This window comes from Sorex fumeus, unplaced genomic scaffold (genome assembly GCF_029834395.1).
Source record: "Sorex fumeus unplaced genomic scaffold, SorFum_2.1 ptg000007l, whole genome shotgun sequence".
In the NCBI taxonomy this organism is placed as follows: domain Eukaryota; kingdom Metazoa; phylum Chordata; class Mammalia; order Eulipotyphla; family Soricidae; genus Sorex; species Sorex fumeus.
Window position 1 is genome coordinate 5,648,666 of NW_026606064.1, and position 25,644 is coordinate 5,674,309.

At 35.8% G+C, this 25,644-nt stretch overlaps 2 protein-coding genes across 2 annotated transcripts; both read left to right on the top strand.

Moving 5' to 3' along the window:
* Nucleotides 1–3,186: 3,186 nt before the first annotated feature.
* On the top strand, nucleotides 3,187–4,122 carry LOC130044716 (olfactory receptor 4P4-like). The gene has a single exon (XM_056137348.1). The coding sequence runs from the start codon at nucleotides 3,187–3,189 to the stop codon at nucleotides 4,120–4,122; it is 936 nt and encodes a 311-aa protein (XP_055993323.1).
* Nucleotides 4,123–16,071: 11,949 nt separating this feature from the next.
* Nucleotides 16,072–17,007, top strand: LOC130044734 (olfactory receptor 4P4-like). Its single transcript, XM_056137373.1, has one exon. It carries the CDS (start codon nucleotides 16,072–16,074, stop codon nucleotides 17,005–17,007), a length of 936 nt encoding a protein of 311 aa, XP_055993348.1.
* Nucleotides 17,008–25,644: the final 8,637 nt, after the last annotated feature.

A 25,644-nucleotide genomic window follows, 5' to 3' on the forward strand; every position in this document is an offset into this window, starting at 1 on the left:
TTATTATCTTTGGTTGTATTTTCATTAAAAATACGTAGCCTTTTGATGCTATTACCAACCAACCCAGCATAATCAATCTATTTAGTTAAAAACTTCAGAATATAATGTGGAAATTTAAGCTTATCTGATCCCAGTTATTAAATTCATGTTATGATTGATCTTTCCAATTTAGTTTTCCTTCTGGTATGAGATGTATATACATATTTGACAATTTATGTAGTTTTAAAGCCATGAATTCTACACAATGACCATGAAAACAATGACAACTTTTAGTGAAAATGTACTATAGAGTTATTTTGTATAAACATATATATTTCTCACTTGTTTCCAAAGTAAAAGTAAAAGTAAAGTAAAGGCCCTCCCGTTGATCATCGATTTGCTCGAGCGGGCCCAGTGACATCTCCATCGGAGACATTGTTGTTACTGTTTCCAAAGTGTATTAGATATTTTAGATGCATAGTGAAGAAAGCAGATGTTTAAAGATAAGAAAAATTACCATTGGGGTCACAATAGTCAGTCTACGTAACGATCTTCACTTGCTTTTACCTCTTTCTCTATTGCCTCTGCTCTAAGTACTTAATACAGCACATAAATATTCAAAATTTCTTATTACTTAACTTCAACTTCATTTTTATATTCCAGGTATTATAAGTATCATATATGGTTTTATGAAAATAAGAACTATTATTGATTAATAGTCATCATATCAAAAAAAGCAACAATTTTTATTTGGGAGAAATCATTGTTATAAAATATGTTATACTGTTCTATGCTTTAGTTTTAAGAAATATTTTAAGTGTATTTTATATGATGATAGTTTCTATATCTTTCATAAGTAATAACTCAAATAATAAATAGTGTATCAATACATCATATTTCTACTACTTTTACTCAGATAAAGACTAAAATTTATTGTTTTATTAAGGATAACTTTCTCCCGTCCTCAATTGCCATGAATGAAATGACATATCTCATGGAGGAAGAATCAAGAAGACTTCTACCAAAGTGCATTACGGTTCAATCCTGAGAAATTACCTAATTTCCTTTTTTGTGACTATCTTTTATACAAAAAGAGATATTTGGATTGACAATTGATATCCAAGTTCAGGTAATTGGCTATGTTAAAATTTTTTCATCATTTTATTTACATAAATAAGACTAGAAAATGCATTATATTTTATAAACAAAGATTCAGTATCAGTTGTATTAGGTACATGTTATCCAGTTCTGCTTACCCCTTCTAAGTTTTATTTTGTTATTATAAAGTGTTTATAATATTTATTTAAAATTAGTTGTTATAAAGTAGTGAATACTCTTTTAGCTAATAATTATTTATTTTTCTTTTGTAAAGGGGAACGGAGGCCTTATTGTGACACTGACACTGAGGTGTCAACTAATAAATTTTTTTTTGTTGACTCTGAGTTTTAAATTGCATTTCAAAATACTGCACATTGTTCACTTCACTTGTTACAGCTGTCAAATATATTTCTATCAGAATTCTTGAAACATGATCATAACATAAATACTATATCTGTGTGAAAGTACAATAAAAAATTTATGAATAATCTTTTAACAAAATATTTTTCTTTTTTATATGTAATATAAATCTTGCACTCAGAACTGATTGAATTTCAGCTCAGAACCTAGGTAAACAGTGAGCTAGATTTGGCAAAATATTAGGAAAAAGTTATTCATCATCAGAGGATAAAATGACGTTTAGTCATTAATTACCTTTATACTAAACCATTTTTGCATTGGTCTAGTAATAACTGAAGATACATCTAGAGAGAAAATATTCAGATTTTTGAAATGCCCACTTGTTAATGATTTCAATAGCAATTACTAGTAGTAATAGCCAACAAACTTCTTTATGATTCTTTTATATTATTTATTTTCTTCTATGTTTATACTTTTGATTGTAGTAAAACTATCAAAAGTATTAATATAGAAGAAAATATATAACAACTTTCGAGCAAAACTATTATCACATGTACTCAGAAATTTTAAAGATTTCATGATGTATTAATTTCTCACACAGATACCCTTAATTGTATATTTATTTTAAACTGACTTTAGACCATGAAGCAGAAATAAAAACAATAAGCAAATTGACGGATTAATTTTAGTGCGTCAATTAATTATTGGCATTCTAAAATACTTCAGTTGTCAATAATTCTTTAATTTTAAGATAGGACCCATTGAACTAAATTAAAATGAGTAATTGACAATGTCCCATAATATGGCAAAGCATATTTAAAAGATTTATAGCTACAGAAATTGAACTTAAGCATATCTAGCTCCAAAGCTTAAAGTAGCTCCATTTCTTCACGTTTGAGTGGCCCGAGTTGAGTGGCCCTCCCGTTGATCATCAATTTGCTCTAGCGGGCCCAGTAACGTCTCCATTGGAGACTTTGTTGTTACTGTGTTTGGCATATCGAATACGTCACAGGGAACTTGCCAGGCTCTGCCGTGCGGGCGAGATACTCTCGGTAGCTTGCTGGGCTCTCCGAGAGGGGTGGAGGAATCGAACTCGGGTCAGCCATGTTGGCTGCATGCAAGGCAAACGCCCTACCGCTGTGCTATCACTCCAGCGATATTTAATGACAGTTCTTCACGTTTATTCCAGAAAATTCAAGTCATAAGTTGTGAAAAGTATTTTGACTTACTTATGTGTGAAATGGTAATTAAAAATGGTAAAGCATTTTTCTTGTGGAATTGAGTATAATATATAACATACGTGTTGAATGTGTACATTTACATATTTTAATTACCAATCAGCAATATTAAGGAAGAACTCAATTGTTCTCACAGTAGGTAGGACATTTGCCTTGCACAGGGTTGACCCGGGTTCAATCCAGGTCTCCCAAGCACCACCAGCAGTAATTCCTGAGTACAGAGCAAGGAGTAAACCCTGAGCATCGCTGGGTGTGAACCAAAACAACAACATTAAATAAATAAATAAATAAATACTTGCTGATATTCTTAAAAGAGAGAGAGAGAGAAAAGAACCTCAGACATATGACAGTGAAAAGATAGCTAGATTACGTTTAGTCAATTTTATAATTTTTCCATCAATCTACTTTTATATCTTATATTATTGAGTTAATACTGTTAATATTTACCTAACTTATGGCTTGTTATTTTCAGATATATAATCTATTTGTACATGATATACATCAAAGTAAAATGGAAAACCATAGGAACATCTCAGAATTTATTCTACTAGGACTTTCCTATGGTTACAACATGAAGATATTTTGCTTTGTATTCTTTTTATTCTGCTACATAGTCCTATTGGGAGGAAACCTTCTGATCATTATCTCTGTTCACTGCAGCCCTCTGTTTAATCAACCAATGTACTATTTCCTTATTTACTTATCTACTATGGACATCTTCTATACCTCCACTGTTACTCCCAAGTTAATTGGTGACTTGTTAGTGGAAAGAAAGACCATTTCCTATAGCAGCTGCATGTTACAGATCTTTACAATGCACTTCTTTGGAGGTATTGAGATCTTCATTCTTGTTGCCATGGCTTATGATCGCTGCATTGCCATCTGCAAACCCCTCCACTACATGCTCATCATGAGCCGGACAAGGTGCAACCTCCTCGTCTTAGCCTCCTGTGCTGGAGCGTCGATCCACGCCATTCCTCTTTTCAGTATAGCAATGAGTTTGCCCTTCTGTGGACCTAGTGAAATTGATCATTATTTCTGTGATGTTTTCCCTTTGCTTAAAGTTGCTTGCACTGATACCCACATCAATGGTGTCCTGATAATTGCCTTTTCGGGTATATTATCTTTAGTTGTTTTCAGCATCTTACTGATCTCCTATGGCATTATATTGTTCTCTTTAAGGAATCAGTCAGCAGAGGGGAGGCAGAAAGCCCTCTCTACCTGTGGGTCTCATATCACTGTGGTCATCTTATTTTTTTCACCTGCTATCTTTGTTTACCTTAGACCTCCTACTACATTCCCGGAGGACAAAATATTGGCGCTATTTTATACCATCATTGCCCCTATGTTCAATCCCTTAATCTACACTCTGAGAAACACCGAGATGAAAAACACACTGAAAAAAGTGTGGTGTCAAACATTCCTTTCAAAAGAAGCACGCAATTAGTCTGAAAGAGCTTACTGAGTATCAAGCTGTTCAGAGAAGAAGTAAAGTGAAAAAACTGACCAGGGCTACAGATTTCACATATCATTAAAAGACAAAGGACTTTAAATTTATGGTCATAGCTTAAGAAAAACTATTCTTCATACACAAAAAAGAATGAAATTTAATTCTTTGTTTAACATACTAAGAATGTTTTTATATCTTGGTTTGCCTGCGTAATAAAAACCATTTGAAGAAGAACAAATTAGGTTTTGCTAACATTACATAATTTGAATATAACAGTTTATTGATCAGTGGGATGGACCTATAGCACACCAGGTAGGACATTTGCCTTGCACGCAGCCAACATGACTGACCTGAGTTCGATTCCTCCACCTCTCTAGAGAGCCCGGCAAGCTACTGAGAGAATTTCGCCCGCACGGCAAAGCCTGGCAAGCTACCTGTTACATATTCAATATGCTACCCACAGTGACAACAAAGTCTCACAATGGAGACATTGGGCCCACTCAAGAAAAACGATGAACAAGAGGACAGTAACAGTGACAGATTGATCAAAGATCTATAAAAGATTTTAATTCTATAGATAACTTCATTTTATTGTTGTAAAATACTGATCAGCGCTCAGGGCCTAGTCCTGGTTCTGCACAAAGGGATTACTATAATTGGGCTCTAGGTGGTAAGGGGACCACTTGGGGTATGAATTTAAACCCAGGGTAGCCACACGAATGGCAAGTACCCCAACCACTGATCCTAGCTCTCTTGCACCAATATTTTTGTTGTAGAAGACGGAGGGGCATAAATCATATATAGACATATACAAGTCAATACAAAAAAAATATTAAGATAAAATTTTCTAGAAAAAATAATTGTATATAATTCTATAATCAGTCACAAAAAAATTTCCAAAACAGAAAAGTTTTAAGTAGAATCATATTTTAATTGTGTACTGGATATCTGCTAGCCTAAACTTTTATTGAAATAAAATTATTTCTATTGATCACTTGATCACTTGACTTCCCGTTAATCATCGATTTGCTCGAGTGCGCACCAGTAGTGTCTCCATTAGTCCCTGTTGCATACTAGTGTAGCCCAATGGCATTTGTTCATTCTAGGAACACGAAGAGCCTCAAACCGATCATTTATGATCTTGATTAAGAAGTCTGACCATCTGGTAGGTGGGCGGCCACATGGTCTTTTGACGTCCCATGGAATCCAGTGGGTAATAGCTCTAGTCCAACGGTCATCTATATATCTCATTACGTGTCCAGACCATCTGATTTTTGATGCCTTTGCAAACAAAACAGTGTCCCTGATTCTTGATCGTCGACGGAGGTCGGAACTCTGGATTCTTTCTCTAATTTGAGTGACTCGTGATACTCCAAGCATAGCTCTTTCAATTCCTCTTTGGGAGACCCAAATAGCGTTCTCATCCTGTTTGTGTTGGGCCCAGGTCTCTGAGGCGTATGCTAATGCAGAAAGAACAGTGGAATCAAAGAGATGTGCCCAGAGCCGGAGGTTCTTCGTTCTCTTAGCTATTTCTTCGATGTTCTTGAAGGCGTTCCAAGCCGCTCTCTTCCTCCTGTGCAACTCGGGTGCCAGGTCATTCATCATGTTGACTTCTCGACTTAGGTACACATAACTGTTGCATTCAGAGATGGTCATTCCTTTGAGAGCAAATGGAGCTTCAGAAAAGAGGCTGTTTCTCATAAACATGTCTTCGTAAGATTCAGCTGTAGTCTGACCTTTCCAAGCTCATGGTTGAAATCGGCCAACATTTGTGCCACTTGGCTCATGTTTGATGACATTGTTCTAATTTTTATTATTATTAAAAATAACTAATACAAAAAGAACTTTATTGTTCTAGAATGCATAAAACAAATGTACTGGTATTTTAATAAAAATAAATTTTGTAACATTATACAACAAACCTAAAGAACTGAATATTAAAGTACAATGTTGATCCACTCTATTCTGTCTAAAGTTTATAACTGAACTGGTAACTATTGGATACAGAACCAAGAGCATTTCCTATTGTGCTGAGAATAAAAAAAAAGTAGAAGAAAGTGGATCTAAAAATACAGGGTGACAAATCAACAAATAAAATAAACTTTGGTTTCCCAAAGATGTTTGCAGCAATTAATTTCAGAGTTGTCAAAAGTACCTGCCATAGAGGCAAAGTGGTGGGGATGGGGTGCAGATGTGGCAGGAGGGATATAGGGGACACTGGTGATGGGATATGTACACTGGTGGAGGGATGCATGTTGAAACATTATATGACTGAAACCTGACCATGAAATGTTTTGTCAAATATTAGAGATAATCAGCTTGTTATTCAGTTTGTAAATAGATAATAAATTGTGGACTACTCAAATCATTGCATGGTATTTAAGTTTTGTAACTTTATCTCATGGTGATTCAATAAATGAATTAATTAGATAAAATAAAAATAATTCAACTAAAGTAACATTTTTAGCAGGACTTGAAAGCCATAAATTAATACTGTGTTGAAAGAAATTGATTTAGATATGACAAGCTTTAGTATTCAAAAATTTTTCTTATCTTTTTGAAAAGATAAACAAATCTTTACTTCTTTTTTTATTTTTTTTTACAATCTATCCATTATATTTAGTGGCAATATCATGGATTGCTCAAAAATGGTATGAAAATATTAGCCATTAGAGAAAATATCATTAAACCTCTACTTTTTTTTATGAAATTAAAGGATATTTTATTTATTTATTTATTTATTTATTGGTTTTGGATATTTTTATTTGGGTCTCTTTTTTTTTATTTTTTTTATTAGTGAAACAACATGAGGTACAGTTATAGACTTACAAATTTTTGTGCTTGAGTTTCAGTTATACAATGATCAAGTACCCATCCCTCCACCAGCACCCATCCTCCACCACCACCGGTCCCTCCCACCCCCCAGTCCCCGCATCCCACCTTGCCTCTGTGGCAAGGCATTCCCTTTTGTTCTCTCTCTCTCTCCTTTTGGGTCCTGTGGTTTGCAAGAAAGGCACTGAGTGGCAATCATGTTTGGTTTATATTCTACTTTCAGCATGCTTGTCCCACCCTGGAAGGATCCTCCCAACACGCTTTATTTGGTGCTACCTTCTCTATCTGAGCTTCCTTTTTCCTTAACATGTGTGGCTGGCCTCCAAGTCATGGAGCAAAATTCCTGGTACTAAATAAGGGACCCTCTTTCACTGCTGGTGGGAATGCTGACTGGTCCAATCCTTTTGGAAAACAGTATGAACGATTCTCAAAAAATTAGAATTTGATCTCCCATTTGACCCAGCAATACCACTCCTAGGAATATATCCCAGAGAGACAAAAAAGTATAGTCGCAGTGACATCTACACTTGTTTGTTCATTGCAGCACTCTTTACAATAGCCAGAATCTGGAAAAAACCTGAGTGCCCGAGAACAGATGACTGGTTAAAGAAACTTTGGTACTTTTACACAACAGAGTACTGTGCAGCTGTTAGAAAACATGAAGTCATGAAATTCACATACAAGTGGTACTACATGGAAAGTATCATGTTAAGCGAAATGAGTCAGAAAGAGCGGGATAGACACAGAAAGATTGCATTCATCTGGGGAACATAAAGAAACAAATGGGAGACTAACACCCAGGAGTGGCCGAGATTAGTACCAGAAATCTTTACTTCTTAATTGACAGCATGACAGAAAAAAACACATTTATTTCAAAATATTTTTATATAACAATTAAATTAGAGTCGCTCCCATATGGACTTCACTAATCACATATACCTGTATTTACTCTCTACGTCACAAACACACATTTGACAAAATAATGTATGAAAATACCAAAATGTAACACATTATCCCATCAAGAAAAAAAATCAAGTAGCCTTTCAGACACTACAATATCTTATTATAAAAAAATTAATTCTTAAAGCTGTAGTTCACCAAAATAGAGGGGACAGTTGAAATTTTATCCATACCACAGCTGGGTATGCATACACACAGGTTTCCCCATAATCAATATCCCACCCAAGAGTGGAACATTGTTACAAACCATGAACATACATTGACAAATTACAGTCACAAATGTCCATGATCACATAATAATTGTCTTTGAATGCTGCAAACTTTAAATTTATATATATTTAAATAAAAATCCTCTTATATTTAATAAAAATAAATTTAATAAAATTCTCATATATATTTAAATAAAAATCCGAGATACACTCGGTAGCTTGCTGGGCTCTCCAAGAGGGGCAGAGGAATCAAACTCGGGTCCACCACGTTGGCCACTTGCAAGGCAAACACCATACTCGCTGTGCTATCACTCCAGCCCAACTATAGTAAAACTCTCATTAAGTTTTCTTATACATATTTTTGTTATTATTCACATCTGTTCTTTACCTTGTAGTAAAACATAAATCCGATTAAAGTCATATCATTACATAAATAAGTTAGAGAAATGAATGATCATAAATTACATTGAACTATATCTTTATTCTCAACTACCCTTAAATCAAAGTATAAAAAAAATCTGTGGTCATATTTAGTTTTTATTCTTAATAATTTTACTCATTCATTGTCATTCTTTATTTTCACTTTAATCAGAAATGAATCAGCTGAGGGACTATGCACGTACATTCTACCTGTGGACCTTATGTCATTGTGGTTGCTTTATGTTTTGGACTTACAATTTTCATCTACCTTAGGTTTTCTACTACTTTCCCTGAGGACGAAATATTGGCACAATTTTACAACATCATTGATCTCATGTTCAACCCCCTAATCTATACTCTGAGAAACAGAAATGAAATATATTAAAACTTTGATGTTTGAAAGTAACATTGTAGCACTGTCCTCCTGTTCATCAATTTGCTCGAGCGGGCACCGGAAATGTCTCACAACAAATTGTGAGACTTGTTGTTACTGTGTTTAGCATATCAAATACATCACGGGGAGCTTACCAGAATTTTCCATGCTGGCGAGATACTCTCGGTAGTTTGCCGGGTTCTCCGAGAAGGGCAGAAGAATCGAACCCGGCTTCTCCAGGCTGACTGCGCACAAGGCAAATGCCCTACTGCTGTGCTAATGTTCTAGCCCAAGGAAAATTATAGACTGAATAAATTTTATAAAATCTATGGATTTTATCATCACTATCAAAAAGAAAGATAAAGAAATATAACCTTTTGGTAGTTACAAGAAGAGATCTTAATTCTTGCCTGTGAAAAGTGGTTGGAAACTACATTCATTTTTGTGATGTACAAAAAAATATTTATATATTTAAGGTTATCTGCATGGAAAAATATATACAGAAGTTGTGCTCCTCAATACTCTGTTCTCAATGTCACACTATATTTCAAGAGAAGTACAGTTACCCTTAGGCTCTTTGTTTCCAAATTTCTTTATAACTTGTGCATTAAACCCATAGTGTTGGTGCTAAGCCAGGATATTAGGACAAGCATCTGGACACTGCCCTGCAAGCAAGAAGCGGAACTGAGACCCCAATTTCACATTAAGTGGAAAAGCTAAAACTTGTGTGTTCAGTGATCTGGAATAATGCAGCATGCTTTCATACACACACCTAGTCATACAATTATCTTGGCAATACAAGGCAGCAGTTTTTCCCTCTCTTACACATCCTTAATCTGGATTGACTTTCAAGTATCAGTATAAACCTTCTCTTTGCCCTATGTGTAACCAACCACAAGAATGTGGGGGATGTAATCTGTATAACCTATGTGTCCAGCTCTATATCATCCTTTGGCGTTCTTAATCATTACAACGTCGCTTTGACAACATAGCTTTGACAAGACAATGTATACCCTGATGTTCTTTTGACAAATGCTCATCCTATGACTGTTTGTACTCTCACTAGTGAGTCTTTCTCTGTGATGAAGTCATTGGATGTAACTGAGGAAAAAAGAAAAACCAGAATAAAAGAATGCCTCTGACATTTAGTCTTTGCCTCGAGCCAGATCGAGCCTTGGCCCTCTGTGCTCTCTAAATTCTTCTCACATGTCTTGTCTCTGTGCTTTCGACCGGAAGGATATTCATGCAAAACTCGTGCCCTGACAACTTTCTGGAATTAAGAATATTGACACCTTTATTCCCTTTCCACAGAGTCATCTGGCACTGTTCACTGAATATTCATCTAGGTCAAATTGACTTTGACCTGAAATATTGTGAATCCCATATTAATTGGTGAGACAACAGACAAAATTTCACTCTAATGTCATAAAATAAATACAAAAGAACATAGGAAAACATTCTTAAATAAAGCTCTTTATCAACATCAACCACATTTTGGTACTATAATTAAGACTTTCTTGAAGATTTTCTACAAGGTGATGTCTTTCCTATAATTATTTCTTTGAATTTCAATTCTTGTGAATATTTGCTTCCTTGGGGTCTTCCAATACTTCACTGAATTAATGAAACTGTTCAATAAAGTTTCATTTTATCAAACTGATAATGATTCATAGACAATTTTGACCCAATATAAATAGGTTTCTGGATGTCCAGTTTGCTAATATTTTGTTTTGTCTTGCTTTGGGTTCATACCTGGAGATGTTCAGGGGTTACTCCTTGCTCAGCACTTAGGAAAATTTGTAGCATTGCTTGGGGGATCATATAAAATGTGAGAGATTGAACCCTGGTCAGATGTTTACAAGTCATATCCCCTACCCTCAACTTCCTTTCTTTAATTTTCCATATCCATTATTTCCATAACAAACTTTCAGAGAAACAAACAAAAGATTTACTTTTATCTTCCCTTCTCTTTTTCTTCTATTGCCCAGCATCTATTACAATCATGCTAATGAATAGCTACAAGTATTACTGTGCTACTAATATATTCTAGGTAAGTGATTTTTCTTGATTTTCTGTTATATATGTTGAGAATCTTGATAAGGTTTCACACTTGGTTTGTAAATATTTATGATGGTTACCTTCGCTTACCACATACCTTTTAAATTCAGAAAGTTCGAAAAGTACATTACAGAGTTTCATAAACTGTGATCTGACTAGCCTTCTGTTATTCCAGTGAAAAATATCTACATTAAAAAACCACGGATACCACTCTGCATGCAGCACTTAACACAGTAGCTAAAATAGGAATTACCAGATGTTCAATGGTAGATGAGTAGATCATGAAGGTCCAGTCTATAGATGTAATTTTCTATTATTTCTAAATGACATTTTCTATAATTAAGGAAATTAAGTAGTAAAAAAATATATGGAAAGTACCAGGATAGAGTTAAGGGGCCTCAGGAACTTGATGGCATTTGATGTAATACTGTATTTTTTACAGTATTTTTTTTATAGTATTACAGAGACAACACTGAACATGGGATACAACCTATAGCAACTAAACTAAAAATCATGCCTGAAAAGGAGGTTGTTTCAGGTTGGGAGAGAACCTGGGATATTCAAGAATGGAAGCTGATAGTGGTGGTGGGACTAGAGCTGGAACATTATATGCCAGAAATCCACAATTAATAACTTTGTAAGTGGTTACTTAACAAAATATAAATTTTTGACATGAAAAGTAGGAAGTGGTCCAGGTCCATTACCACAGTCAGTATTCTAATGAAAGTTTTCTGGGTGCGTTTAGAAGTGCCTTTAGGGATATAATTATCAAGAGCTTTCAATATCCTATTAAAGCAAGCATCCCCACATTACTTTATCTCCATTCTTCTGAACAAACTTTCACAATACCTCACTTATAAAAGATGATTCCTAGGAGCTAAACGTTTGAGTTCCATTTGCAGAGAAATTTTAGAAATACTTTTTGATCATTTTTAACCTGCGTTTGTATTTAAGTTGCTAATATGGATTAAATATGATTACTCTGCTTGATTGATGGTAATAACGTTACATTTCTGGTATTACTGATAACTTGTGTGAATGTTTGACGACTCCTTCCTTTATAAACATTTTATGAGTTTTAAGACATGTTGACAATTCCTAAATATTTTCATATATAAGTGACTTGAATGTATTCCAACTACTGCTTTTAATTCTCTTCTTTTACTCTCTATTTTTGTTTAGAGATTAATTTAGAGTGTAGTATATAATTACTTAGGGTGGAGTGCATTCTGTTGTAGCTTAACTAAGAGAACTGCCATTAAATTCTAATGGTAAATGCATTACTCAGGACAACTTGCATGAGAAAAGTCTCTTTAACCATGTGTAAGGTTGAATTTAAATATGTCATAGATGAGGCAGATAATTTGGTGATTATAGAATCATTGGGTATAATTACATGTCATTATGCATTGCTTCAGCTAAAAGTTTACTTATAAAAACCCTGGCCTTTTGCTGCCTGAGATATATAATTTGTGCTCAAAAATCTCCAAAGCACAGACTCCTATAGTAAAAGGACCTTCGGTCTCATAGTCTAATTTCACCTGAGTGCACTAAGGTAAGTTTGCAGTATGATACACTATGGAAAAAATTATTATGTGATAGGAATTTTCAATCAAATATTACTTCATCTTTATATATCAAACTTAACATGAATATATGTGCAATCTCATATTTAATATGTCCAAAGAGATAAAATTATTGTTTGGTTGTATTTTCATTAAAAATAGTTAGCCTTTTCATGCTGTTACCAACGTACCCAGCATAACCAACCTATTTAGTTAAAAACTTCAAAAACTGATGTAAAAATTTAGTTTACCTGATTCCAGATATTAAACCCATGCTATGATTGTTCTTTCCACCTTTATTTTTTCCTTCTTGTTTGAGAGGTATATACATATTTGAGAATTTTTGTAGTTAAAAAGCCATGTATTATATGCAAAAACAAAGGAAAAATGAGTTTTTAATCAACATATTATAGAGTTGTTTTGTATAAATACAACATATATTTCTCATTTATTTCCAATGTGTATTATATACTTCAGATGTATTGTGAAGGAAGCAGATGTTTAAAGATCAGAAAAATTACTATTAGGGTCAAAATAGTCAATCTCTGTAACGATCTTCGCTTCCTTTAACCTCTTTCTCTGTTGCCTCTGCTTTAGTACCTAATGCAGCATATAAATACACAACATTCCTTACTATTTAACTGCAACCTCATTTTTACATTCAAGGACTTATAAGCATCATAAGTGATTTTATGAAACTAAGAACTATTATTGATTAAAAGTCATGCCAAAAAAAGGCAAGAATTTTCATTTGGGGGAAATTATTATTATCAAACATGTTATGATATTCTATGCTTTAGTGTTAAGAAAGCTTTTAAATGTATTTTATATGATGATATTTTTGTATCTTTACATAAGTAATAAATTAATAAACAGTGTGTTGATACATCATATTTCATACTACTTTCACTCAGATAAGGACTAAAATTTATTGTTTGTATTAAGGATAACTTTCTCCATTCTCAATTGTTGTGAATGAAATGACATCTCTCATGGAGGAAGAATCAGGAAGAAGAATATTCCACCAAAGTGCATTACTTTTCAATCCTGAGAAATTACTTAATTTCTCTTTATGTGACTATCTTCTATACAAAGAGAAACATTTGGATTGACAATTGATACCCAACTTCAGGTAAATGATTATGTTATAATTTTCCATCCTTTTATTTGCATAAATAAGACTAGAAAATACAATTACATTTTATAAACAAAAATTCAGTATCAGTTGCATTCAACCGTCACCTGTTATCCCATTGTTCATCGATTTGCTTGAGCAGGCCCAGTAACCTCTCCATTGTGACAATTGTTACTATGTTTGGCATATCGAATACATCACAGGTAGCTTGCCAGGCTTTGCCGTGTGGGCGAGATACTCTCGGTAGCATGCTGGGCTCTCTGAGAGGGGCGGAGGAATCAAACTCTGATCGGCCATGTTGGATTCTTGCAAGGCAAACGCCCTACCCGCTGTGCCATCGCTCCAGTCCATCAGTTGCATTAGGTAAATGTTATCCAATGGTCCTTACCTTTCTATGTTTTAACCATCCTATTTAGTTATTATAAAGTGTTTATAATATTTACTTAAATTTAGTTATTATAAAGTGGTGAATACTCTTTTAGCTGATAATTATTTGTTTATCTTTTGTAAAGGAAAATGGAGGCCTTATTGTGACACTGACAGTGAGGTGTCACTGTCACTGTCACTGTCCTCCCATTGTTCATCCATTTGCTTGAGTGAGCCCACTAAAATTGTGAGACGTTTCTTTGTTTGGCCTATCAAATATGTAATGGGTGGCTTACCAGGCTTTGCTGTGTGGGCGAGATACACAAGTAGCTTGCCGGGCTCTCTGAGAAGGGTTGAGGAATTGAACTCAGGTTGTCCGGGTCGGCCACGTGCAAAGCAAATGCCTTACAGGCTGTGCTATCAGTCCAGCCCAATGAGGTGTCAACTAATAAAATTTTTTTGTTGCTGACTTTGAGTTTTGAATTGCATTTCAAAATACTGCACATTGATCACTTTACATGTTATAGCTGTCAAATATATTTCTATCAGAATTCTTGAAACACAATAATAAGATAAATACTACATCTGTGTGACAGTACAGCAGATAACTTACACATGATATTTAAAAAAAATATTTTTGCTTTTTTATATATAATATAAATCTTGCACTCAGATTTGATTGTCATTTCAGATCAGAAACCAGATAAACAATAAGCTAGATTTGGCAAAATTTAGGGAAAGGTAATTCATCATCATTGGATAAAATGATGCTTGGTTATTAATTCTCTTTATCCTAAAGCATTTTTGCTTTGGTCTAGTAATACATGAAGAGACACCTGGATAGAAAATATTCATATTTTTGAAATTTTCATTTGTTAATGATTTTAACAGCTACTACTAGTAGTAATGGTCACACAACCTCTTTGTGATTTTTCTATATTATTTATTTTCTTCTATGTTTATACTTTTGACTGTAGTAAAACTATCAAAAGTATGAACATAGAGGAAAATAAATAACTTTCTATAAAAATTCTTGCCATAGCACTCAGAAATTTTAAGGAATTTATGATGTATTTAATTTCTCACAAATATCCTTAATTGTACATTTATTTTAAACTGACTTTAAACCATGAAGCATAAAGAATAACAGTAAACAAATTGAATGATCAAATTTAGCAGCATCAATAAATCACTAGGATTTGAAAATACTTTAGTTGTCAACAGTTCTTTAATTTTAATATAGCACCAATAAACTAAATTTAAATGAGTAATTGGCAATGTTTCATCCAATAGAAGAGCATAATAAAAAGATTTACATCCATAGAAATTGAACTTAAGCATATCTAGTTCCAAACATTAAAATAGTTTCATTTCTTCACGTTTATTCCAGAAAATTTTAGTCATCAATTGTGAAAAATATTTTAATTGCTTATGTGTAAGATGGTAATTAAAAGTGGTGAAAACATTTTTCTTATGAAATTAAGTATGATATCTAACATACATATTAAGTCTAAATATTTACATATTTTAATTTCCAATTAACAATATTAAGGGAAGAACTCAATTGTTCTCATATTGCCATTAGTTAGTTAGTTCACCGTAGCTGGTAAACCTCAGACACGGGGCCAGAGAGATAGTACAGTGGGTAGGGCATTTACCTTGCATGTGGCTGAACCGGGTTCGGTACTGAGCATCCCATGTGGGCGCCCAAGCCCAAATAGTAGTAATTCCTGAGTGCAGAGCCAGAATTAACCCCTCAGCATCACTGAGTGTGACCCAAAAGCAAAAACATTAGTTAATAAACTAATTAATTAAATAAACAAACTACCTGCTGAGATTCTTAAAAAAAAACTGAGACACAGGACAGAAAAAGACAGGTAGATTAAGATTAATCAATGTTATAATTTTTTCCATCAATCTATTTTTATATCGTATATTATTGAGTTACTACCGTTAATTTTTATTTAACTTACGCCTTATTTCTTTCAGATATGTAACATATTTGTACATGATATACATCAAAGTAAAATGGAAAACCACAGAAACTTCACAGAATTTATTCTACTAGGACTTTCCTATGGTTACAACATGAAGATATTTTGCTTTGTGTTCTTTATATTCTGTTACATTGTCTTATTGGGAGGAAACCTTCTGATCATTATCTCTATTCACTGCAGTCCTCTGTTTGATCAACCAATGTACTACTTCCTTATTTACTTATCTACTATGGACATCTGCTATACTTCCACTGTTACTCCCAAATTAATTGGCGACATGCTAGTGGAAAGAAAGACGATTTCCTATACCAGTTGCATGGTACAGATCTTTACAATGCACTTCTTTGGAGGTGTTGAGACCTTCATTCTTGTTGCCATGGCTTATGATCGCTGCATTGCCATCTGCAAACCCCTCCACTACATGCTCATCATGAGCCGGACAAGGTGCAATCTCCTCATCTTAGCCTCCTGTGCTGGAGCATCGATCCACGCCTTTCCTATTTTCAGTATAGCCAGCAGTTTGCCCTTCTGTGGGCCTAGTGAAATTGATCATTATTTCTGTGATATTTTCCCTTTGCTTAAAGTCGCTTGCACTGATACCCACGTCAGTGGTGTCCTGATAATTGCCTTTTCGGGTATATTATCCTTAGTTGTTTTCAGCATGTTACTGATCTCCTATGGCATTATATTGTTCTCTTTAAGGAATCAGTCAGCAGAGGGAAGGCAGAAAGCCCTCTCTACCTGTGGGTCTCATATCACTGTGGTCATCTTATTTTTTTCACCTGTTATCTTTGTTTACCTTAGACCTCCTACTACATTCCCTGAGGATAAAATATTGGCGCTATTTTATACCATCATTGCCCCTATGTTCAATCCCTTAATCTACACTCTGAGAAACACAGAGATGAAAAACACACTGAAAAAAGTGTGGTGTCAAACATTCCTTTCAAAAGAAGCAAGTAATTAGTCTGAAAGAGCTTACTGGATATCAAGCTGTTCAGAGAAAAAGTAAAAAGAACCAAGTGGCCAAGGCTACAGATTTCACATATGACTAAAAGACAAAGGACTTTAAACTTATGGTCATATCTTAAGAAACACTATTCCTTGTACACAAAAGAAAATGAAATTTAATTCTTTGTATAACATACCAATAATGTTTTTATATCTTGATTTTCCTGCATAATAAAAAAAACACTTGATGAACAAATTAGGTTTTCCTAACATAACATAATTTGAATATAACAGTTTATTGATCAGTGAACCAGAAAAGATTTTAATTCTATGCATAACTTCATTTTGTTGTTTTGGAGTATACTCATTAGCTCTCAGGGCCTAGTCCTAGGTCTGCACTCAGAGTTTATGACAAGTGGACTTCAGGTGGTGAGGGGACCACTTGGGGGTATGGATTCAAACACAGGTTGCCACATAAACAGAAAGAGCCCTACCGACTGATCCTAGCTCTCTTGCACTAATATTTTCATTATAGAAAATGAAGGGGGAGAGTTAATAGAAAAACATATCCCTAGGTTATATAGAAATCAATAGAAAAAAATTAATATTAAGGTAAAATATTCTAGAAAAAATAATTATATAATCCTAAAGCCAGTCAAAATATAATTCCCAACAAAGAAAAGTTTAAAGCAGGATAGTATTTAAACTGGGCACTGGGTAGCTTCTATCCTAAAATTTTATTGAGATAATATTATTTTTATTATTATTAAAATAGCACCAAAAAGAGCTTTATTTTTCTAGGCTGCATAAAACAAATGTACTGGCATTTTAATAAAATAGAATATTATGTATTTACACTCAAACCTAAGGAAATGAATATTAAAGTATCAATGTTGAGCCACTCTAGTCTGTCTAAAGTTTATAACTAAAACTGGTAGCTATTGAATCCAGAACCAAAAACCTTCCTTATTGCACTGAGAGAGAAAAAAAAAAAGAAGAAGAAAATGGATCTAAAAAACACCCGGTAATAAATCAACAAATAAAATAAATTTTGGCTTTTAGTTCTCTAAACTGAGCTGGTCTTCTTCCCACCCAGATAGGTATAAGTCTGCTTCTCGAACCCGGGACTTGGATTTCTCTCTGCAAGCCCCCCAGGCATCCTCTCAGACCTTGGGAGACAAAGAAGCTCTGAGCCTCTGTCTCTCCCTTTTCATCCCCCAAGCTGAGCTGTTCTTCTCCCCACCCAGCTGAGCTGGCCTTCTCCCCACCCAGGTCAGTTTATCTGCCACTCAAACCCGAATTTGGGATTCTCCCTGCAAGCCCCCAGGCGTTCTCTCTGACCTTGGAGACAAAACAGCTCTGAGTCTCAGACTCTTCCTTTTCGTCCTGCAAGCTGAGCTGGTTTTCTCCCCACCCAGGTCATTTTATCCGCCTCTTCTCGAACCGGGACTTGGATTTCTCCCTGCAAGCCCCTCAGGCATCCTTTCGGAAGTTGGGAGACAAAGCAGCTCTGAGCCTCTGCCTCTTCCTTTTCATCCCCAGAGCTGAGCTGGTCTTCTCTTCACCCAACTGAGCTGGTCTTCTCCCCACCCAGCTGAGCTGATCTTCTCCCCACCCAGGTCAGTTTATCTGCCCAGTTTATCCGCCGCTTCTCGAACCCGGGACTTGGATTGCTCCTTGCAAGACCCCTAGGCGTTCTCTCAAACCTTGGGAGACAGAGCAGCTCTGAGCCTCTACCTCTTCCTTTTTGTCCCCCAAGCTGAGCAGTCCTCTCCCCACCCAGGACAGTTTATCCACTGATTCACGAACTCAGGACTTGGATTTCTCCCTGCAACCCCCCCAGCATACTCTCGGATCTTGGGAGACAAAGCAGCTCTGAGCCTCTGTCTCTTTCTTTTCGTCCCTCAAGCTGAGCTGGTTTTCTCCCCCACCCAGTCTTTCTTCCCCCAACACAAACCAGGTTCCCGTGGTGGTGTGGCCACTTTAGAAGTGAGCGTGGCTTCTGTAGAAGTGGGCGTGGCCTAATTTTTGGTGGGCCAAAGCTCTTGCAGCCACATGTAGTTTACACATGCCAAGAAATCTAGTCCCCCACACCTACACTCCAACATGAAGAAACAACATAGATCCCCACCACAAGGGAAGGGAGATGAAAAGTGTCCAGAAGTCTCAGTAGGTGCTACTCATCTAGGGGACCTCTCTGGCAAAGAATTCAGATATGAAGTCATGAAGATTTTCAAGCAACTCAATAAAAAAGTCAGACAGATATCCAGTAACATGACAGAAAAAATCAACAAATAACGGTAAGAAATGAGAGCAGAAATTGGAAAGCTACGCACAGAAATGTCATGAATTAAAGATTCCATAGACGAACTAAAAAACTTAGTATGTGCCATCAAAAGTAAAATGACCACGGCTGAGGAAAGAATCAGTGAGCTGGAAGATCAACTGCACCAAGCCAACAGGCAACAACAAAGAGTGAGAAGGGACATCAAAATACCTCTAGAGAGAATCAGAGTTCTAGGAGACGATTCCAAGAGAAACAACATTAGAATCATTGGACTACCAGAAACTCAGGAAAACAATCCCAATGAATAAGGCATGGCTAAACAAGTCATTGCTGAATTCCCAGAGCTCCACAATGCAGCCATTCAGATTCAAGGTGCCCAAAGGGTGCCAGCTAAAAGATACCTTAACAAAAACACTCCAGGACATATCATAGTTAGAATGATTGATGCCACGGATAGAGACACAATACTGCGAGCAGCAAGGTCAAAGAAGGAAAATACATACGAAGGAGCACCCCTTAGATTCACAGCAGATCTATCAGAGGAAACCCTCCAAGCCTGAAGGCAGTGGCGAGATATAGTCAAAAAACTCACTGAAATGAATGCTTCACTAAGAATACTCTATCCAGCTAAACTCTCACTCAAAATCGAAGGAACAGTACACTATTTTCTAGATAAACAGCATCTCAGGAACTTCTTAGACTCAAAACCAAACCTAAAACAAGGGCTAAAGGGGCTACGATAAGACAAGACAAACCCTACAAGTACAACAGACCCTTACAGAAAGATGACACAAAATCCCATAACAGTAATATCTCTCAATGTCAACGATCTAAATTCACCATTTAAGAGAGACAGAGTGGCAAAATGGATTCAGAAATAGAACAAAACATTCTGCTACCTATAAGAAACTCATCTCAACAGTCAGAGCAAACACAGACTCAAAGGGAAAGGATGGAAAACAATCCTGCAAGCAAACAGCTCCTTCAAAAAAGCTGGGGTGGCCATACTATATCCGACAACATTAATTTCACGTTGAAAAAGATTAGAAGGGACAGTGAAGGCTATTTTCTCTTCATCAAGGAATACGTACAACAGGAAGAAATCACACTCTTAAATATATACGCACCTAATAAGGGAACAGCTAACTACTTAAAACAACTGCTAAGAGAGATTATGGAGGACATTGCTAGCAACACAATAGCAGTTGGAGACTTCAACATCGCATTATCACCTCTGGATAGACCAACAAGAAGAAAACTCAGCAAAAAATCATTGGCTTTGAAAGAAGAAATAAAAGAGAAATAGAATAGAAGGCTTATAGACCTATACAGGGCTTTACACCCCCAAAAGAAAGAATATACATTCTTCTCCAGTCTGTACAGAACATTTTCCAAAATAGACCACGTGCTAGGCCACAAAACATACCTCAACAGAATCAGGAAGATAGAAATAGTATCAACAGTCTTTTCAGACCATGATGCACTGAGGATAGAAGTGAATCACACATAGACACGGAGAACCAAATCAAACATCTGGAAATTAAACAACTCAATGCTGAACAATAAGTGGGTCAGGAAGGAAGTCAAGGACGAAATCAAAAGATACCTGGAAACAAATGAGAATGAAGACACGAGCTACCAGAACTTATAGGATACAGCGAAAGCCGTATTAAGGGGAAAATTTATAGAACTGCAAGAATTTCTCAGGAAAGAAGAAAGGATGCACATAAACAACTTGACCTCGCAGCTCAAGACCCCAGAAAAGGATCAACAGAAAGAGCCTAAGTAAGGCAGAAGGAAGGAGATCATAAAACTTAGAGCAGAAATCAATGACATGGAAACCAAAGATACAATCAGAAAGAACAATGAAACCAAGAGCTGATTCTTTGAGAAAATAAACAAGATAGATAAACCACTAGCAACACTCACAAAGAAACAGAGAGAGAGAACCCTAATGAACAGAATCAGAAATGAGAAGGGGGATATCACAACAGAAACCAAAGAAATCCAAAAGATCATCAGAGATTACTTTCAAAGCCCGAATGCCACAAAACAAGAGAACCTAGAAAAATGGATAAATTCCTGGATTCCTATCATCTCCCAAAGCTGAATCAAGAAGATATATAGTACCTGAATAGACCTATTAAAATCAAGGAAATTGAAACTGTAATCAAAAGTCTTCCAAAAACAAAAGCAAAACAGGTCCAGATGGAATCACTAGCGAATTTTCCCAAACATTTAAGGAGGACCAACTGCCAGTCCTTCTCAAGCTTTTCCAGGAAATTGAAAAAACAGAAACTCTCCCAAACAGTTTCTATGAAGCCCGTATCTCTCTAATACCAAAAGGAAACAAAGACACCACAAGAAAAGAAAACTTCAGGCCGATATCCATGATGAAAACGGATTCGAAGATTCTCAACAAAATACTAGACAATAGAATTCAACTACTCAACAAAAAGATCATACACCATGACCAAGTGGGATTCATCCTGGGGATGCAAGAATGGTTTAACACTCAGAAATCATTCAACATAATGACCATATCAATAGATGCAGAGAAATCATTTGACAAGAACCAGCAACTGTTTATGATGAAAACCCTCAGCAAAATGGGGATAGAGGGGACTTTCCTCAATATAGTTAAAGCCATCTACCACAAGCCTACATCAAGCATCATCCTCAATGGGGAAAAACCGAGAGCCTTCCCCCTAAGATCCGGGACAAGACAAGGATGTCCACTTTCTCCACTGCTGTTCAATATAGTACTGGACATACATGCAATAGTGATTAGGCAAGAAAAAGGTATTAAGGGCATCCAGGTAGGAAAGGAAGAAATCAAGCTCTCACTATTTGCAGATGAGTCAGAAAGATAGGGATAGACATACAAAGATTGCATTCAACGGGGGAACACAAAGTAACAAAATAGGAGACTAACACTCAAGAATAGTGAGATTAGTACCAGGAAATTTGCTTAGAGGCCAGCCACACATGCTAGGGGAATACAGAGCTCAGATAGAGAAGGGAGCACCAAATAAAGGGTGTCGGGGGGATCCTCCCAGGATGGGAGAAGCAGGCTGAAAGTAGACTATAGACTAAACATGATAGCCACTCAATGCCTCTTTTGCAAACAACAACACCCAGAAGGAGAGAGAGAACAAAAGGGAATGCCCTGCCACAGAGGCAGGGTGGGATGGGTATGTGGAGGGTGGGAGGGATACTGGGATCCGTGATGGTAGGAAACAGGCACTGGTTGAAAGATGGGTATTTGATCATTGTATTATTGAAACCCAAGCACAAAAATTTGTAAGTCCACAACTGTACCTCATGGTGTCTCACTAATAAAAATTAAAAATTTAAAAATGAATAAATAAATTTTGGCTCCACAGAGGTCTTTGTAGCAGTTAATTTTAGAATTGTCAAAAGTACCTGCCATTTGGGTATTTAATCATTGTATAATTGAAACCCAAGCACAAAAATGTGTAAGTCTGTAACTTTACATCATGATGTCTCACTATTAAAAATTTTAAAAAAAAAGTACCTGCCATAGAGGCAAAGTGATGGGGGTGGGGGCAGAATTAGCAGGAGGGATATATGAGATATATGGGATACTGGTGATGGGGTATGTACACTGGTGGAGGGATGGATGTTGGAACATTATATAACTGAGACCAGATCATGAAAGTTATGTCAAATATTAGAGATAATCAGTTTGTTATTCATTTTGTAAATAGATAATAAATTGTGGAATACTCAAATAATTGCATGGTGTTTAAGTTTTGTAACTGCATCTCATGGTGATTCAATAATTAATTAATGAAATAAAAAATAAAAATAAACAGATCAACTAAAGCAGCATTTTTAGCAAGATTTAAAAAGTCATAAATAAATGCTATGTTGAAAGAGATTGATTTAGATATGCAGTTTTATTATTAGAAAATTTTTCTTAGAACTCATGTCTACTCCTTGAAGGAAGCACAAAATGAGACCTCCATAACCATGCCACAGGACTCCGCGCCAGGCTGTTTTCACTCTGAGGACCCCAGAGGTGGGCAAGTGGGAACCCTCCCTTCTTCAAGGGACCCAGCCTCAGCTGCTCACCTCCACAACCCAACCGCAGCCACGCTCCAGGCTTTCCACATGCTCAGGCCGAGCTTCACACATGAGTGAACATATTCCTGGACACATCATAATATATTCCCAACCCATTTTTCATACTTACCACACCATGGGCTGGAGCGATAGCATAGCGGGTAGGGTGTTTGCCTTGCACTCGGCCGACCTGGCTGACCCGAGTTTGATTCCTCCACCCCTCTCAGAGAGCCTGGCAAGGTACCGAGAGTGTCTCGCCCGTATGGCAAAGACAGGCAGGGTACCCATGATATATTCAATGTGCCAAACACAGTAACAACAAGTCTCACAATGGACACATTACTGGGCCTACTCAAGCAAATCGATGAACAATGGGAGGACAGTGCTACAGTGCTACTACTACACCATATTTGATGGGGTTTAGACGTAGGCAACAAATAGAGGGAAATATATACAAGCATATATATATACATTTTTAGACATTTATACCAAAGCTAACATCCCTCAAACTTTAACACTATGTTAGTGATATCCTATAGAACGTCTTTATAGCTTTTGTCAAAATAGAACAGTCTTCACACTTTTCTATATGAACACATTTTTGTAAGCATGTTCAGCAGTTCTTCATAACAGACAATACAAAATATATTCTTTCATTTCAGTTTTGGGACAGAGATTGGGGCTTGGGATGGAAACATCCCAAATTTGATGCTGGGAAGATGTAATGGTGGTGGGATTGGTGTTTTAATATTAAATGTAATCAAATAATGTGAAGTAAGTTATAAAACAAAAAAAACAGACCAATGATAAATTAAGGAGTGGAATTAGAACCTTTTGTGACAAATTTAATGTAGAATATGTAGGTTGACTTATATCGACATACACTTGAAATCCAAATAGCATAAATTTGTTACTTCAATATAAAAGTGAATATGAAAAAAAAGGAAATTTTTCTCTTTTCTTATCAAAAAGAAAAAAATCTTTACTTCTTAATTGACATCATGGCAGAAAAAACACAATCATTGAAAAATATTTTTAAATAATTAAATTATAGCCTTCTCCATATGCACTTCACTAATCACATATACCTATATTAACTCTTTATGTCACAAACATACATTAATAACAAAATAATGTATGAAAACCCCAAAATGTAGCACATTATCCCATCAAGAGAAATAAAGTCAAGTAGCCTTTCAAGGCCCTACAATATCTTTTTATAAAAGATTAATTTTTGAGCTCTAGTTCACCAAAATAGAGGGGAAAGTTGGAAATTTATACATGCACTGCTTATTACGCATAAATACAGGTTTCCCCATAATCAATATCCAACCCAAGAATGGAACACTGTTACAAGCACACATACATTGGCATATTACAGTCACAGAAGTCCATGCTTATGATTGTCTTTGGATGCTACACATTTTAAATTTATATATATTTAAATAGAAATCCTCTTCACAGATGTGACTTTTACTTCAAGATCCCAACTAAGATAAACATTGAGCCAGTTTCTGCAACCCACTGGGTAAAAGAATTCCATGTTAGTAGGTAAAATGACAACTGCAAGTTAATTATCTTTTTTGTTCACCTATTTGGCACTAAGTAGTGTCATTAAAAAGTTAATTGAATATAGAGGGTTCAAATTCTAAGCTTACCACTTATTCGTGATCACCATAATAAAACCCTCATTAAGTTTTCTTCCATGTATTTTTGTTATTATTCACATCTCTTCTTTACCTTGTAGCATAAGAAAAGAACAATTAAAGTCATGCCATTGCACAAATAAATTAAAGAAATAAATGGTTTTAAAAATTACATTAGGGGCTGGAGCAATAGCACAGTGGGTAGGGTGTTTGCCTTGCACGCGGCCAACCCAGGTTTGATTCCCAGCACCCTATGCGGTCCCCCGAGCACCGCCAGGAGTAATTCCTGAGTGCAGAGCCAGGAGTAACCCTGAGCGTCGCTGGGTGTGACCCAGAAAGAAAGAAAATTACATTAACTGTATCTTTATTCTTAACTGCCCTTAAAACAAAGTATAAAAAAGAACTATGAACATATTTGCTGTTTATTCTTAATAACTTTACTCATTCATTGCCATTCTTTATTTTCACTTTAAGAAATCAGTCCGCTGTGGGAACATGCAAGCACATTCTACCTGTGGGTCTCATATCATTATGGTCACCTTAGTTTTGGACCGGCAATCTTTCTTTATCTTAGGTTTTGGACTACTTTCCATCAGGACAAAATATTGGCACTCTTTTACACTATCATTGC